The sequence below is a fragment of the Rhopilema esculentum genome, chromosome 7 (genome assembly GCF_057945365.1).
Source record: "Rhopilema esculentum isolate cy_ngs chromosome 7, ASM5794536v1, whole genome shotgun sequence".
Lineage (NCBI taxonomy): Eukaryota > Metazoa > Cnidaria > Scyphozoa > Rhizostomeae > Rhizostomatidae > Rhopilema > Rhopilema esculentum.
This window is the reverse complement of record NC_142821.1, coordinates 14,445,649-14,463,211: the sequence shown is the minus strand read 5'-3', so window position 1 is coordinate 14,463,211 and position 17,563 is coordinate 14,445,649. Positions and strand designations below refer to the sequence as shown.

General features: G+C 39.1%; 1 protein-coding gene across 2 annotated transcripts; it reads left to right on the top strand.

Moving 5' to 3' along the window:
- Positions 1-3,227: 3,227 nt before the first annotated feature.
- LOC148960065 (uncharacterized) lies at positions 3,228-13,277 on the top strand. Of its 2 annotated transcripts, XM_089109116.1 has the most exons (4): positions 3,602-5,472; positions 5,885-9,097; positions 9,510-12,722; positions 13,135-13,277. In XM_089109116.1, the coding sequence occupies exon 3, from the start codon at positions 10,478-10,480 to the stop codon at positions 11,561-11,563; it is 1,086 nt and encodes a 361-aa protein (XP_088965242.1). In that variant the 5' UTR covers positions 3,602-5,472; positions 5,885-9,097; positions 9,510-10,477; the 3' UTR covers positions 11,564-12,722; positions 13,135-13,277. The 2 variants fall into 2 exon arrangements, with proteins under 2 accessions (XP_088965241.1, XP_088965242.1); XM_089109115.1 differs by lacking the exons at positions 9,510-12,722; positions 13,135-13,277 and having other exon boundaries at positions 3,228-5,472; positions 5,885-6,613.
- Positions 13,278-17,563: the final 4,286 nt, after the last annotated feature.

Here is a 17,563-nt window from a genome sequence, read left to right as displayed (position 1 = left end):
CAGAGTTCGTTATGCAAGGGAGGCATTTAAAAAGTACGACGAGAATTTTTGGACAGACGACGTCCTGATTTACTTAGATGCTGTTTCATTTATACATAAACAGAACCCTTACAGGGATGCATTAACGCCGAGTGGAAGAGTTTGGAGAAAAACAAATGAGGGTCTGAAGTACACCACGAAAGGAAGTAAAAGCCTACCAGAGGGTCGAAGATGTCATGTTATGGTGGGCATTGCATTCTCATCAGGCGTCATAATTGCTGAAGAATATGACAAGATGAATGGACCTTGGTTTGCAAAATTTGCTGAAACAACATTACAACAGGCACTGTTAGAGTGTGCTTTTTTAAAAAATAAAGAGAAACTGCTTTTTGTAATGGATAATGACCCTAGCCAGAACAGTAGAGTAGCCAAAGATGCCCTACAAGAAATTGGAGCTGAACTTGTCAAGATACCACCAAGATCACCAGATCTGAACCCAATAGAAAATGTTTTCCACAACGTTAAAAGGAAAATGTTGAAAGAAGCATTGCAGGAAAGGATAGAGAAGGAGGATTTCACAACTTTTAAGGAGAGGGTGTTACGGACACTAGCCAATTGCAGTGGTTCACTCATTGACGGAACTATCAAAACTATGCATAAACGTCTAAAAACGTTAACTACAAATGGAGGATACAGAACAAAATACTGAAATAATGTAAATTTGTATATAGTTGTAAACATATATTTTTATAAACAGCTGAGTAAAAAATGACATAGCTAAAAATGCATACGTAAATCACAAACAAGTAGAATTTTTTTCAGCGTGTTGCTCCTTCGCACCTACAGACATCAGCAAGGTAGAGAAAGTGTTTTGTGATTCCTTAAGATTTCATGCTTATCTCTGCTTTTGTGTGGAATCTTCAACTTAATCATAGTAGAAGATTGGCATCTCAATATATTTCAATACTTAAAATCATTAGACCTTACACGAAATTGAATTGAAAACTATTGGTATTCAATTGTCGTAGGGCCATCTCGTAGTCCGAAAATGTCTTCCCCACGGTTAACAGTCACGGTTAACGATTTTTAAAATGCCTGCAAAAGTTGTGTTGACGAGAAAAAACAATCCAGATTTTGCCAAGAGGTGTGCAATGTATGTTTCAAATGCTCTATAAACTTTGACTTGGATTTCGTACATGCGAAAGGAGAAAATTGAGAAACAGTCCACGGTCTACACTTTTCTTGAAAATTGAATTTGATATGATCTAAGACTATTCCATTTTCAAGTGTTAACCGTGAGTTTTTGCAAATCTTTTCATTTTCAGGCATTAAATTCAGGCCAAACGTAGATTTTTGGGTAGATTAAATTAGAAGACACCTTGTTGAGGAGCTTTGGGGCGAAAAAGTATCTTAAATAACGAATGAGATGAAAAAAACAGCCACGGTTAACACTACGGTTAACAGTCGTGCCACGTTTCGCATCAACAGGGAAGCCTTGCGAGGCCTTGCCCCTGCCAAGGATGCCTTTTGTATCAAATAATGCCTATTGTGATTAACAATTGCTGATGATGCCTAATGTCACAGGATCATTTTGGCAAAACAATGACCACAGGCAGGAACACATTTCTGCACCCGTTCATCAAACTGATGTTTGAATTTGAATATTCGCCAACGAACGTTCATCATCTCTGTCTCTCTCTCATCTAACATGGAGCCTGCGATGAAGGAAATTGGAGCCTTTGATGTGGCAAAGACAGGAGTGTTCTGGGTGAGCTCTATATCCTTGCTATACACAGTTTTTGGAGCAGCGAAGTGTACAACGGCCCCCTCCAACAACTGCAGCATATCACTCCATGGCAAAATGACAGGTGACCACCTAAAATCATTGAGAAATATTACTTCCTTCTCCTCAACACCAAGCCACGCATAAGAACAAGTGGCAGGAGACAGGAAAGCATTGTACACAATTCTTAGTGGGTCTAAAATGAACGTTTTGCCACAGTTCGCTGGACCTGCAATAAAAATGTTACGGCCCTTGCCTCTACCCTTGTCAAGCAACGTCAAAATGGCCTCAGCAAAATCAGCTCTTGAGATGGAGTTGTTTTCAAGAATCTCCAAGGCACATTTGAGCCACTCGCCCTTGCAAATGCAAACAACAGATAACTGCTGCTGTAAAATCTCAAGCCTCGTCATTTTAGCCCGTTGAAGCTTTTCTGTTGCCGTCTCCATTTCCCACACAGTGTCAACCAATTCCTGTAATTTTTTTTCGTTTTTATTCAGAACGAATGCATACAGACGCTCATCACCGTTTCCAGCAGAGGTCTTGGCTAGCGCAAGAAGATCTAAACGAGATTTTACTGCATTTTTTAGGATCATTTTGGCCACATCGGAATTGCATAGACGCTTGAGCTGTTTCGATGGTTTACGACCCTTCTTTGCAGATCTACAATCTCTGCCAAAACTCCTTGGAACACCTACGTATTTTGCTAATTTTTTGCTTTTTTCGTATATTTCCCGTGTTTCTAATAGACAAACCCCCCTCCCCCCCTAAAACAATGTTGTTTACAATGCAGTTTATCAGGGCGACCGGTAGAAAAAGGTTTGCCACAAAAGTATTTCTTAACTTAGCTGTGAGACAACATTGTTTGAAGGGGGGGAGGGGAACGGATGCATGAAAACGTTGAAAATATTACAAGTGTTCCAAGAGTTTTGGCAGTGATTGTCTGAAACCTATCTGGAATATCAAAAGGTACAGTAAAATAAACATGGGGTAACATAGGGTTTTCGATGGTGCTGATTTCAAATCTGTTAAAAAAATCGCGATTTTTTAATTTCTTTCTTCAGTTTGGGGGTAGGGGGGGCTTTAGCCGTTGTTTTTAACAGTAGTAGATGTTGTCAATAGTTTCATTCCGTTATTTTTCATTACTTAGTTACAAAATTTAGTGTTATTGCAGTAGTTGTGTAGAGGAATTTGGTAGATATGAATGCGTTGAAAGCGTGAATTGTTTTCATGGCACCTTTCCTTTGTGATGATCGATTTCCCTTAACACAACAGATTACAGCATTTTTATGACGCAAATCGGCGCCATTTGTATCTTGAGAAAGATGTTTCTTTTGATATTTCTAAATAAGGAAACACCAATAAGAGATAAAAATAGAACCATAACTGTAATTGCAAGTATATAAAAGAGAGAAAGAGCCGATAGGCAGTTTAGAGTCTACAAGAAATCATAGCGATATTAGGAACAATGGTCTTCCATACGATGATTAACCAAAGGAAAAGAGCCTATGCATACTATCTGCGAAAAGACAAGGGGCTGTCTTATCGCAAAATTGCTGATGTTTGTAAAATTTCTCCATCAAGTGTTGTTCGCATTTGTCAGGAGGGCTTGAACGGGAAGAGGAAGACAAAGAATAAAGGTACAGGCCGACCTCCAGTTTTGAAAGAGAGGGAAAAAGCAAAGTTTTTAAGAACTTTCAAAAAGATGAGAGATGAAAATGCAAATATTAGAGTGGTGGATATAGCAAGAGAAAGCCAAATAACGGACGTTAGCTACAGAAGTTTGGTCAGAATATTGAATAAAGCTGGGTACAGATGCTTACGACCCAGACGTAAAGGAGTTCTTTCAAATGCAGATAAAAGACACAGAGTTCGTTATGCAAGGGAGGCATTTAAAAAGTACGACGAGAATTTTTGGACAGACGACGTCCTGATTTACTTAGATGCTGTTTCATTTATACATAAACAGAACCCTTACAGGGATGCATTAACGCCGAGTGGAAGAGTTTGGAGAAAAACAAATGAGGGTCTGAAGTACACCACGAAAGGAAGTAAAAGCCTACCAGAGGGTCGAAGATGTCATGTTATGGTGGGCATTGCATTCTCATCAGGCGTCATAATTGCTGAAGAATATGACAAGATGAATGGACCTTGGTTTGCAAAATTTGCTGAAACAACATTACAACAGGCACTGTTAGAGTGTGCTTTTTTAAAAAATAAAGAGAAACTGCTTTTTGTAATGGATAATGACCCTAGCCAGAACAGTAGAGTAGCCAAAGATGCCCTACAAGAAATTGGAGCTGAACTTGTCAAGATACCACCAAGATCACCAGATCTGAACCCAATAGAAAATGTTTTCCACAACGTTAAAAGGAAAATGTTGAAAGAAGCATTGCAGGAAAGGATAGAGAAGGAGGATTTCACAACTTTTAAGGAGAGGGTGTTACGGACACTAGCCAATTGCAGTGGTTCACTCATTGACGGAACTATCAAAACTATGCATAAACGTCTAAAAACGTTAACTACAAATGGAGGATACAGAACAAAATACTGAAATAATGTAAATTTGTATATAGTTGTAAACATATATTTTTATAAACAGCTGAGTAAAAAATGACATAGCTAAAAATGCATACGTAAATCACAAACAAGTAGAATTTTTTTCAGCGTGTTGCTCCTTCGCACCTACAGACATCAGCAAGGTAGAGAAAGTGTTTTGTGATTCCTTAAGATTTCATGCTTATCTCTGCTTTTGTGTGGAATCTTCAACTTAATCATAGTAGAAGATTGGCATCTCAATATATTTCAATACTTAAAATCATTAGACCTTACACGAAATTGAATTGAAAACTATTGGTATTCAATTGTCGTAGGGCCATCTCGTAGTCCGAAAATGTCTTCCCCACGGTTAACAGTCACGGTTAACGATTTTTAAAATGCCTGCAAAAGTTGTGTTGACGAGAAAAAACAATCCAGATTTTGCCAAGAGGTGTGCAATGTATGTTTCAAATGCTCTATAAACTTTGACTTGGATTTCGTACATGCGAAAGGAGAAAATTGAGAAACAGTCCACGGTCTACACTTTTCTTGAAAATTGAATTTGATATGATCTAAGACTATTCCATTTTCAAGTGTTAACCGTGAGTTTTTGCAAATCTTTTCATTTTCAGGCATTAAATTCAGGCCAAACGTAGATTTTTGGGTAGATTAAATTAGAAGACACCTTGTTGAGGAGCTTTGGGGCGAAAAAGTATCTTAAATAACGAATGAGATGAAAAAAACAGCCACGGTTAACACTACGGTTAACAGTCGTGCCACGTTTCGCATCAACAGGGAAGCCTTGCGAGGCCTTGCCCCTGCCAAGGATGCCTTTTGTATCAAATAATGCCTATTGTGATTAACAATTGCTGATGATGCCTAATGTCACAGGATCATTTTGGCAAAACAATGACCACAGGCAGGAACACATTTCTGCACCCGTTCATCAAACTGATGTTTGAATTTGAATATTCGCCAACGAACGTTCATCATCTCTGTCTCTCTCTCATCTAACATGGAGCCTGCGATGAAGGAAATTGGAGCCTTTGATGTGGCAAAGACAGGAGTGTTCTGGGTGAGCTCTATATCCTTGCTATACACAGTTTTTGGAGCAGCGAAGTGTACAACGGCCCCCTCCAACAACTGCAGCATATCACTCCATGGCAAAATGACAGGTGACCACCTAAAATCATTGAGAAATATTACTTCCTTCTCCTCAACACCAAGCCACGCATAAGAACAAGTGGCAGGAGACAGGAAAGCATTGTACACAATTCTTAGTGGGTCTAAAATGAACGTTTTGCCACAGTTCGCTGGACCTGCAATAAAAATGTTACGGCCCTTGCCTCTACCCTTGTCAAGCAACGTCAAAATGGCCTCAGCAAAATCAGCTCTTGAGATGGAGTTGTTTTCAAGAATCTCCAAGGCACATTTGAGCCACTCGCCCTTGCAAATGCAAACAACAGATAACTGCTGCTGTAAAATCTCAAGCCTCGTCATTTTAGCCCGTTGAAGCTTTTCTGTTGCCGTCTCCATTTCCCACACAGTGTCAACCAATTCCTGTAATTTTTTTTCGTTTTTATTCAGAACGAATGCATACAGACGCTCATCACCGTTTCCAGCAGAGGTCTTGGCTAGCGCAAGAAGATCTAAACGAGATTTTACTGCATTTTTTAGGATCATTTTGGCCACATCGGAATTGCATAGACGCTTGAGCTGTTTCGATGGTTTACGACCCTTCTTTGCAGATCTACAATCTCTGCCAAAACTCCTTGGAACACCTACGTATTTTGCTAATTTTTTGCTTTTTTCGTATATTTCCCGTGTTTCTAATAGACAAACCCCCCTCCCCCCCTAAAACAATGTTGTTTACAATGCAGTTTATCAGGGCGACCGGTAGAAAAAGGTTTGCCACAAAAGTATTTCTTAACTTAGCTGTGAGACAACATTGTTTGAAGGGGGGGAGGGGAACGGATGCATGAAAACGTTGAAAATATTACAAGTGTTCCAAGAGTTTTGGCAGTGATTGTCTGAAACCTATCTGGAATATCAAAAGGTACAGTAAAATAAACATGGGGTAACATAGGGTTTTCGATGGTGCTGATTTCAAATCTGTTAAAAAAATCGCGATTTTTTAATTTCTTTCTTCAGTTTGGGGGTAGGGGGGGCTTTAGCCGTTGTTTTTAACAGTAGTAGATGTTGTCAATAGTTTCATTCCGTTATTTTTCATTACTTAGTTACAAAATTTAGTGTTATTGCAGTAGTTGTGTAGAGGAATTTGGTAGATATGAATGCGTTGAAAGCGTGAATTGTTTTCATGGCACCTTTCCTTTGTGATGATCGATTTCCCTTAACACAACAGATTACAGCATTTTTATGACGCAAATCGGCGCCATTTGTATCTTGAGAAAGATGTTTCTTTTGATATTTCTAAATAAGGAAACACCAATAAGAGATAAAAATAGAACCATAACTGTAATTGCAAGTATATAAAAGAGAGAAAGAGCCGATAGGCAGTTTAGAGTCTACAAGAAATCATAGCGATATTAGGAACAATGGTCTTCCATACGATGATTAACCAAAGGAAAAGAGCCTATGCATACTATCTGCGAAAAGACAAGGGGCTGTCTTATCGCAAAATTGCTGATGTTTGTAAAATTTCTCCATCAAGTGTTGTTCGCATTTGTCAGGAGGGCTTGAACGGGAAGAGGAAGACAAAGAATAAAGGTACAGGCCGACCTCCAGTTTTGAAAGAGAGGGAAAAAGCAAAGTTTTTAAGAACTTTCAAAAAGATGAGAGATGAAAATGCAAATATTAGAGTGGTGGATATAGCAAGAGAAAGCCAAATAACGGACGTTAGCTACAGAAGTTTGGTCAGAATATTGAATAAAGCTGGGTACAGATGCTTACGACCCAGACGTAAAGGAGTTCTTTCAAATGCAGATAGAAGACACAGAGTTCGTTATGCAAGGGAGGCATTTAAAAAGTACGACGAGAATTTTTGGACAGACGACGTCCTGATTTACTTAGATGCTGTTTCATTTATACATAAACAGAACCCTTACAGGGATGCATTAACGCCGAGTGGAAGAGTTTGGAGAAAAACAAATGAGGGTCTGAAGTACACCACGAAAGGAAGTAAAAGCCTACCAGAGGGTCGAAGATGTCATGTTATGGTGGGCATTGCATTCTCATCAGGCGTCATAATTGCTGAAGAATATGACAAGATGAATGGACCTTGGTTTGCAAAATTTGCTGAAACAACATTACAACAGGCACTGTTAGAGTGTGCTTTTTTAAAAAATAAAGAGAAACTGCTTTTTGTAATGGATAATGACCCTAGCCAGAACAGTAGAGTAGCCAAAGATGCCCTACAAGAAATTGGAGCTGAACTTGTCAAGATACCACCAAGATCACCAGATCTGAACCCAATAGAAAATGTTTTCCACAACGTTAAAAGGAAAATGTTGAAAGAAGCATTGCAGGAAAGGATAGAGAAGGAGGATTTCACAACTTTTAAGGAGAGGGTGTTACGGACACTAGCCAATTGCAGTGGTTCACTCATTGACGGAACTATCAAAACTATGCATAAACGTCTAAAAACGTTAACTACAAATGGAGGATACAGAACAAAATACTGAAATAATGTAAATTTGTATATAGTTGTAAACATATATTTTTATAAACAGCTGAGTAAAAAATGACATAGCTAAAAATGCATACGTAAATCACAAACAAGTAGAATTTTTTTCAGCGTGTTGCTCCTTCGCACCTACAGACATCAGCAAGGTAGAGAAAGTGTTTTGTGATTCCTTAAGATTTCATGCTTATCTCTGCTTTTGTGTGGAATCTTCAACTTAATCATAGTAGAAGATTGGCATCTCAATATATTTCAATACTTAAAATCATTAGACCTTACACGAAATTGAATTGAAAACTATTGGTATTCAATTGTCGTAGGGCCATCTCGTAGTCCGAAAATGTCTTCCCCACGGTTAACAGTCACGGTTAACGATTTTTAAAATGCCTGCAAAAGTTGTGTTGACGAGAAAAAACAATCCAGATTTTGCCAAGAGGTGTGCAATGTATGTTTCAAATGCTCTATAAACTTTGACTTGGATTTCGTACATGCGAAAGGAGAAAATTGAGAAACAGTCCACGGTCTACACTTTTCTTGAAAATTGAATTTGATATGATCTAAGACTATTCCATTTTCAAGTGTTAACCGTGAGTTTTTGCAAATCTTTTCATTTTCAGGCATTAAATTCAGGCCAAACGTAGATTTTTGGGTAGATTAAATTAGAAGACACCTTGTTGAGGAGCTTTGGGGCGAAAAAGTATCTTAAATAACGAATGAGATGAAAAAAACAGCCACGGTTAACACTACGGTTAACAGTCGTGCCACGTTTCGCATCAACAGGGAAGCCTTGCGAGGCCTTGCCCCTGCCAAGGATGCCTTTTGTATCAAATAATGCCTATTGTGATTAACAATTGCTGATGATGCCTAATGTCACAGGATCATTTTGGCAAAACAATGACCACAGGCAGGAACACATTTCTGCACCCGTTCATCAAACTGATGTTTGAATTTGAATATTCGCCAACGAACGTTCATCATCTCTGTCTCTCTCTCATCTAACATGGAGCCTGCGATGAAGGAAATTGGAGCCTTTGATGTGGCAAAGACAGGAGTGTTCTGGGTGAGCTCTATATCCTTGCTATACACAGTTTTTGGAGCAGCGAAGTGTACAACGGCCCCCTCCAACAACTGCAGCATATCACTCCATGGCAAAATGACAGGTGACCACCTAAAATCATTGAGAAATATTACTTCCTTCTCCTCAACACCAAGCCACGCATAAGAACAAGTGGCAGGAGACAGGAAAGCATTGTACACAATTCTTAGTGGGTCTAAAATGAACGTTTTGCCACAGTTCGCTGGACCTGCAATAAAAATGTTACGGCCCTTGCCTCTACCCTTGTCAAGCAACGTCAAAATGGCCTCAGCAAAATCAGCTCTTGAGATGGAGTTGTTTTCAAGAATCTCCAAGGCACATTTGAGCCACTCGCCCTTGCAAATGCAAACAACAGATAACTGCTGCTGTAAAATCTCAAGCCTCGTCATTTTAGCCCGTTGAAGCTTTTCTGTTGCCGTCTCCATTTCCCACACAGTGTCAACCAATTCCTGTAATTTTTTTTCGTTTTTATTCAGAACGAATGCATACAGACGCTCATCACCGTTTCCAGCAGAGGTCTTGGCTAGCGCAAGAAGATCTAAACGAGATTTTACTGCATTTTTTAGGATCATTTTGGCCACATCGGAATTGCATAGACGCTTGAGCTGTTTCGATGGTTTACGACCCTTCTTTGCAGATCTACAATCTCTGCCAAAACTCCTTGGAACACCTACGTATTTTGCTAATTTTTTGCTTTTTTCGTATATTTCCCGTGTTTCTAATAGACAAACCCCCCTCCCCCCCTAAAACAATGTTGTTTACAATGCAGTTTATCAGGGCGACCGGTAGAAAAAGGTTTGCCACAAAAGTATTTCTTAACTTAGCTGTGAGACAACATTGTTTGAAGGGGGGGAGGGGAACGGATGCATGAAAACGTTGAAAATATTACAAGTGTTCCAAGAGTTTTGGCAGTGATTGTCTGAAACCTATCTGGAATATCAAAAGGTACAGTAAAATAAACATGGGGTAACATAGGGTTTTCGATGGTGCTGATTTCAAATCTGTTAAAAAAATCGCGATTTTTTAATTTCTTTCTTCAGTTTGGGGGTAGGGGGGGCTTTAGCCGTTGTTTTTAACAGTAGTAGATGTTGTCAATAGTTTCATTCCGTTATTTTTCATTACTTAGTTACAAAATTTAGTGTTATTGCAGTAGTTGTGTAGAGGAATTTGGTAGATATGAATGCGTTGAAAGCGTGAATTGTTTTCATGGCACCTTTCCTTTGTGATGATCGATTTCCCTTAACACAACAGATTACAGCATTTTTATGACGCAAATCGGCGCCATTTGTATCTTGAGAAAGATGTTTCTTTTGATATTTCTAAATAAGGAAACACCAATAAGAGATAAAAATAGAACCATAACTGTAATTGCAAGTATATAAAAGAGAGAAAGAGCCGATAGGCAGTTTAGAGTCTACAAGAAATCATAGCGATATTAGGAACAATGGTCTTCCATACGATGATTAACCAAAGGAAAAGAGCCTATGCATACTATCTGCGAAAAGACAAGGGGCTGTCTTATCGCAAAATTGCTGATGTTTGTAAAATTTCTCCATCAAGTGTTGTTCGCATTTGTCAGGAGGGCTTGAACGGGAAGAGGAAGACAAAGAATAAAGGTACAGGCCGACCTCCAGTTTTGAAAGAGAGGGAAAAAGCAAAGTTTTTAAGAACTTTCAAAAAGATGAGAGATGAAAATGCAAATATTAGAGTGGTGGATATAGCAAGAGAAAGCCAAATAACGGACGTTAGCTACAGAAGTTTGGTCAGAATATTGAATAAAGCTGGGTACAGATGCTTACGACCCAGACGTAAAGGAGTTCTTTCAAATGCAGATAGAAGACACAGAGTTCGTTATGCAAGGGAGGCATTTAAAAAGTACGACGAGAATTTTTGGACAGACGACGTCCTGATTTACTTAGATGCTGTTTCATTTATACATAAACAGAACCCTTACAGGGATGCATTAACGCCGAGTGGAAGAGTTTGGAGAAAAACAAATGAGGGTCTGAAGTACACCACGAAAGGAAGTAAAAGCCTACCAGAGGGTCGAAGATGTCATGTTATGGTGGGCATTGCATTCTCATCAGGCGTCATAATTGCTGAAGAATATGACAAGATGAATGGACCTTGGTTTGCAAAATTTGCTGAAACAACATTACAACAGGCACTGTTAGAGTGTGCTTTTTTAAAAAATAAAGAGAAACTGCTTTTTGTAATGGATAATGACCCTAGCCAGAACAGTAGAGTAGCCAAAGATGCCCTACAAGAAATTGGAGCTGAACTTGTCAAGATACCACCAAGATCACCAGATCTGAACCCAATAGAAAATGTTTTCCACAACGTTAAAAGGAAAATGTTGAAAGAAGCATTGCAGGAAAGGATAGAGAAGGAGGATTTCACAACTTTTAAGGAGAGGGTGTTACGGACACTAGCCAATTGCAGTGGTTCACTCATTGACGGAACTATCAAAACTATGCATAAACGTCTAAAAACGTTAACTACAAATGGAGGATACAGAACAAAATACTGAAATAATGTAAATTTGTATATAGTTGTAAACATATATTTTTATAAACAGCTGAGTAAAAAATGACATAGCTAAAAATGCATACGTAAATCACAAACAAGTAGAATTTTTTTCAGCGTGTTGCTCCTTCGCACCTACAGACATCAGCAAGGTAGAGAAAGTGTTTTGTGATTCCTTAAGATTTCATGCTTATCTCTGCTTTTGTGTGGAATCTTCAACTTAATCATAGTAGAAGATTGGCATCTCAATATATTTCAATACTTAAAATCATTAGACCTTACACGAAATTGAATTGAAAACTATTGGTATTCAATTGTCGTAGGGCCATCTCGTAGTCCGAAAATGTCTTCCCCACGGTTAACAGTCACGGTTAACGATTTTTAAAATGCCTGCAAAAGTTGTGTTGACGAGAAAAAACAATCCAGATTTTGCCAAGAGGTGTGCAATGTATGTTTCAAATGCTCTATAAACTTTGACTTGGATTTCGTACATGCGAAAGGAGAAAATTGAGAAACAGTCCACGGTCTACACTTTTCTTGAAAATTGAATTTGATATGATCTAAGACTATTCCATTTTCAAGTGTTAACCGTGAGTTTTTGCAAATCTTTTCATTTTCAGGCATTAAATTCAGGCCAAACGTAGATTTTTGGGTAGATTAAATTAGAAGACACCTTGTTGAGGAGCTTTGGGGCGAAAAAGTATCTTAAATAACGAATGAGATGAAAAAAACAGCCACGGTTAACACTACGGTTAACAGTCGTGCCACGTTTCGCATCAACAGGGAAGCCTTGCGAGGCCTTGCCCCTGCCAAGGATGCCTTTTGTATCAAATAATGCCTATTGTGATTAACAATTGCTGATGATGCCTAATGTCACAGGATCATTTTGGCAAAACAATGACCACAGGCAGGAACACATTTCTGCACCCGTTCATCAAACTGATGTTTGAATTTGAATATTCGCCAACGAACGTTCATCATCTCTGTCTCTCTCTCATCTAACATGGAGCCTGCGATGAAGGAAATTGGAGCCTTTGATGTGGCAAAGACAGGAGTGTTCTGGGTGAGCTCTATATCCTTGCTATACACAGTTTTTGGAGCAGCGAAGTGTACAACGGCCCCCTCCAACAACTGCAGCATATCACTCCATGGCAAAATGACAGGTGACCACCTAAAATCATTGAGAAATATTACTTCCTTCTCCTCAACACCAAGCCACGCATAAGAACAAGTGGCAGGAGACAGGAAAGCATTGTACACAATTCTTAGTGGGTCTAAAATGAACGTTTTGCCACAGTTCGCTGGACCTGCAATAAAAATGTTACGGCCCTTGCCTCTACCCTTGTCAAGCAACGTCAAAATGGCCTCAGCAAAATCAGCTCTTGAGATGGAGTTGTTTTCAAGAATCTCCAAGGCACATTTGAGCCACTCGCCCTTGCAAATGCAAACAACAGATAACTGCTGCTGTAAAATCTCAAGCCTCGTCATTTTAGCCCGTTGAAGCTTTTCTGTTGCCGTCTCCATTTCCCACACAGTGTCAACCAATTCCTGTAATTTTTTTTCGTTTTTATTCAGAACGAATGCATACAGACGCTCATCACCGTTTCCAGCAGAGGTCTTGGCTAGCGCAAGAAGATCTAAACGAGATTTTACTGCATTTTTTAGGATCATTTTGGCCACATCGGAATTGCATAGACGCTTGAGCTGTTTCGATGGTTTACGACCCTATTTTGCAGATCTACAATCTCTGCCAAAACTCCTTGGAACACCTACGTATTTTGCTAATTTTTTGCTTTTTTCGTATATTTCCCGTGTTTCTAATAGACAAACCCCCCTCCCCCCCTAAAACAATGTTGTTTACAATGCAGTTTATCAGGGCGACCGGTAGAAAAAGGTTTGCCACAAAAGTATTTCTTAACTTAGCTGTGAGACAACATTGTTTGAAGGGGGGGAGGGGAACGGATGCATGAAAACGTTGAAATTTTACAAGTGTTCCAAGAGTTTTGGCAGTGATTGTCTGAAACCTATCTGGAATATCAAAAGGTACAGTAAAATAAACATGGGGTAACATAGGGTTTTCGATGGTGCTGATTTCAAATCTGTTAAAAAAATCGCGATTTTTTAATTTCTTTCTTCAGTTTGGGGGTAGGGGGGGCTTTAGCCGTTGTTTTTAACAGTAGTAGATGTTGTCAATAGTTTCATTCCGTTATTTTTCATTACTTAGTTACAAAATTTAGTGTTATTGCAGTAGTTGTGTAGAGGAATTTGGTAGATATGAATGCGTTGAAAGCGTGAATTGTTTTCATGGCACCTTTCCTTTGTGATGATCGATTTCCCTTAACACAACAGATTACAGCATTTTTATGACGCAAATCGGCGCCATTTGTATCTTGAGAAAGATGTTTCTTTTGATATTTCTAAATAAGGAAACACCAATAAGAGATAAAAATAGAACCATAACTGTAATTGCAAGTATATAAAAGAGAGAAAGAGCCGATAGGCAGTTTAGAGTCTACAAGAAATCATAGCGATATTAGGAACAATGGTCTTCCATACGATGATTAACCAAAGGAAAAGAGCCTATGCATACTATCTGCGAAAAGACAAGGGGCTGTCTTATCGCAAAATTGCTGATGTTTGTAAAATTTCTCCATCAAGTGTTGTTCGCATTTGTCAGGAGGGCTTGAACGGGAAGAGGAAGACAAAGAATAAAGGTACAGGCCGACCTCCAGTTTTGAAAGAGAGGGAAAAAGCAAAGTTTTTAAGAACTTTCAAAAAGATGAGAGATGAAAATGCAAATATTAGAGTGGTGGATATAGCAAGAGAAAGCCAAATAACGGACGTTAGCTACAGAAGTTTGGTCAGAATATTGAATAAAGCTGGGTACAGATGCTTACGACCCAGACGTAAAGGAGTTCTTTCAAATGCAGATAGAAGACACAGAGTTCGTTATGCAAGGGAGGCATTTAAAAAGTACGACGAGAATTTTTGGACAGACGACGTCCTGATTTACTTAGATGCTGTTTCATTTATACATAAACAGAACCCTTACAGGGATGCATTAACGCCGAGTGGAAGAGTTTGGAGAAAAACAAATGAGGGTCTGAAGTACACCACGAAAGGAAGTAAAAGCCTACCAGAGGGTCGAAGATGTCATGTTATGGTGGGCATTGCATTCTCATCAGGCGTCATAATTGCTGAAGAATATGACAAGATGAATGGACCTTGGTTTGCAAAATTTGCTGAAACAACATTACAACAGGCACTGTTAGAGTGTGCTTTTTTAAAAAATAAAGAGAAACTGCTTTTTGTAATGGATAATGACCCTAGCCAGAACAGTAGAGTAGCCAAAGATGCCCTACAAGAAATTGGAGCTGAACTTGTCAAGATACCACCAAGATCACCAGATCTGAACCCAATAGAAAATGTTTTCCACAACGTTAAAAGGAAAATGTTGAAAGAAGCATTGCAGGAAAGGATAGAGAAGGAGGATTTCACAACTTTTAAGGAGAGGGTGTTACGGACACTAGCCAATTGCAGTGGTTCACTCATTGACGGAACTATCAAAACTATGCATAAACGTCTAAAAACGTTAACTACAAATGGAGGATACAGAACAAAATACTGAAATAATGTAAATTTGTATATAGTTGTAAACATATATTTTTATAAACAGCTGAGTAAAAAATGACATAGCTAAAAATGCATACGTAAATCACAAACAAGTAGAATTTTTTTCAGCGTGTTGCTCCTTCGCACCTACAGACATCAGCAAGGTAGAGAAAGTGTTTTGTGATTCCTTAAGATTTCATGCTTATCTCTGCTTTTGTGTGGAATCTTCAACTTAATCATAGTAGAAGATTGGCATCTCAATATATTTCAATACTTAAAATCATTAGACCTTACACGAAATTGAATTGAAAACTATTGGTATTCAATTGTCGTAGGGCCATCTCGTAGTCCGAAAATGTCTTCCCCACGGTTAACAGTCACGGTTAACGATTTTTAAAATGCCTGCAAAAGTTGTGTTGACGAGAAAAAACAATCCAGATTTTGCCAAGAGGTGTGCAATGTATGTTTCAAATGCTCTATAAACTTTGACTTGGATTTCGTACATGCGAAAGGAGAAAATTGAGAAACAGTCCACGGTCTACACTTTTCTTGAAAATTGAATTTGATATGATCTAAGACTATTCCATTTTCAAGTGTTAACCGTGAGTTTTTGCAAATCTTTTCATTTTCAGGCATTAAATTCAGGCCAAACGTAGATTTTTGGGTAGATTAAATTAGAAGACACCTTGTTGAGGAGCTTTGGGGCGAAAAAGTATCTTAAATAACGAATGAGATGAAAAAAACAGCCACGGTTAACACTACGGTTAACAGTCGTGCCACGTTTCGCATCAACAGGGAAGCCTTGCGAGGCCTTGCCCCTGCCAAGGATGCCTTTTGTATCAAATAATGCCTATTGTGATTAACAATTGCTGATGATGCCTAATGTCACAGGATCATTTTGGCAAAACAATGACCACAGGCAGGAACACATTTCTGCACCCGTTCATCAAACTGATGTTTGAATTTGAATATTCGCCAACGAACGTTCATCATCTCTGTCTCTCTCTCATCTAACATGGAGCCTGCGATGAAGGAAATTGGAGCCTTTGATGTGGCAAAGACAGGAGTGTTCTGGGTGAGCTCTATATCCTTGCTATACACAGTTTTTGGAGCAGCGAAGTGTACAACGGCCCCCTCCAACAACTGCAGCATATCACTCCATGGCAAAATGACAGGTGACCACCTAAAATCATTGAGAAATATTACTTCCTTCTCCTCAACACCAAGCCACGCATAAGAACAAGTGGCAGGAGACAGGAAAGCATTGTACACAATTCTTAGTGGGTCTAAAATGAACGTTTTGCCACAGTTCGCTGGACCTGCAATAAAAATGTTACGGCCCTTGCCTCTACCCTTGTCAAGCAACGTCAAAATGGCCTCAGCAAAATCAGCTCTTGAGATGGAGTTGTTTTCAAGAATCTCCAAGGCACATTTGAGCCACTCGCCCTTGCAAATGCAAACAACAGATAACTGCTGCTGTAAAATCTCAAGCCTCGTCATTTTAGCCCGTTGAAGCTTTTCTGTTGCCGTCTCCATTTCCCACACAGTGTCAACCAATTCCTGTAATTTTTTTTCGTTTTTATTCAGAACGAATGCATACAGACGCTCATCACCGTTTCCAGCAGAGGTCTTGGCTAGCGCAAGAAGATCTAAACGAGATTTTACTGCATTTTTTAGGATCATTTTGGCCACATCGGAATTGCATAGACGCTTGAGCTGTTTCGATGGTTTACGACCCTTCTTTGCAGATCTACAATCTCTGCCAAAACTCCTTGGAACACCTACGTATTTTGCTAATTTTTTGCTTTTTTCGTATATTTCCCGTGTTTCTAATAGACAAACCCCCCTCCCCCCCTAAAACAATGTTGTTTACAATGCAGTTTATCAGGGCGACCGGTAGAAAAAGGTTTGCCACAAAAGTATTTCTTAACTTAGCTGTGAGACAACATTGTTTGAAGGGGGGGAGGGGAACGGATGCATGAAAACGTTGAAAATATTACAAGTGTTCCAAGAGTTTTGGCAGTGATTGTACTTTGTTCTTGATAGAATTCACATTCATTAGTTGTTTATTAGCCATTTCAAAATATTCTTCAATGCCCCTAATTACGGTTGCTACGCCTTTGTCGGCTCTTGTGACTATAAAGTCATCTCTGCTACAATTTAGAAATAATAACAATTTACAAGAACAATTGTGTCAATGCGAATTAGCTTAAGTACACTGTATTTTGACTGAATGTAGAAAATAACAAGTCCAGGGCTGGACGCAAACCTGCGACTCGCGACATTGTACGTCGTGGCTCCATCGAACGAGCTTCAGCCTGGAATCGTAATAATCTATCAATCGCAAAATGGACTTCATAATAGCCAAGTTTGCCTAATGGACTACCAGCAT

Bases quoted from the DNA above. Each gene is read 5' to 3' on its own strand.
- LOC148960065 (XM_089109116.1), top strand. From the start codon at position 10,478: ATGGTCTTCCATACGATGATTAACCAAAGGAAAAGAGCCTATGCATAC.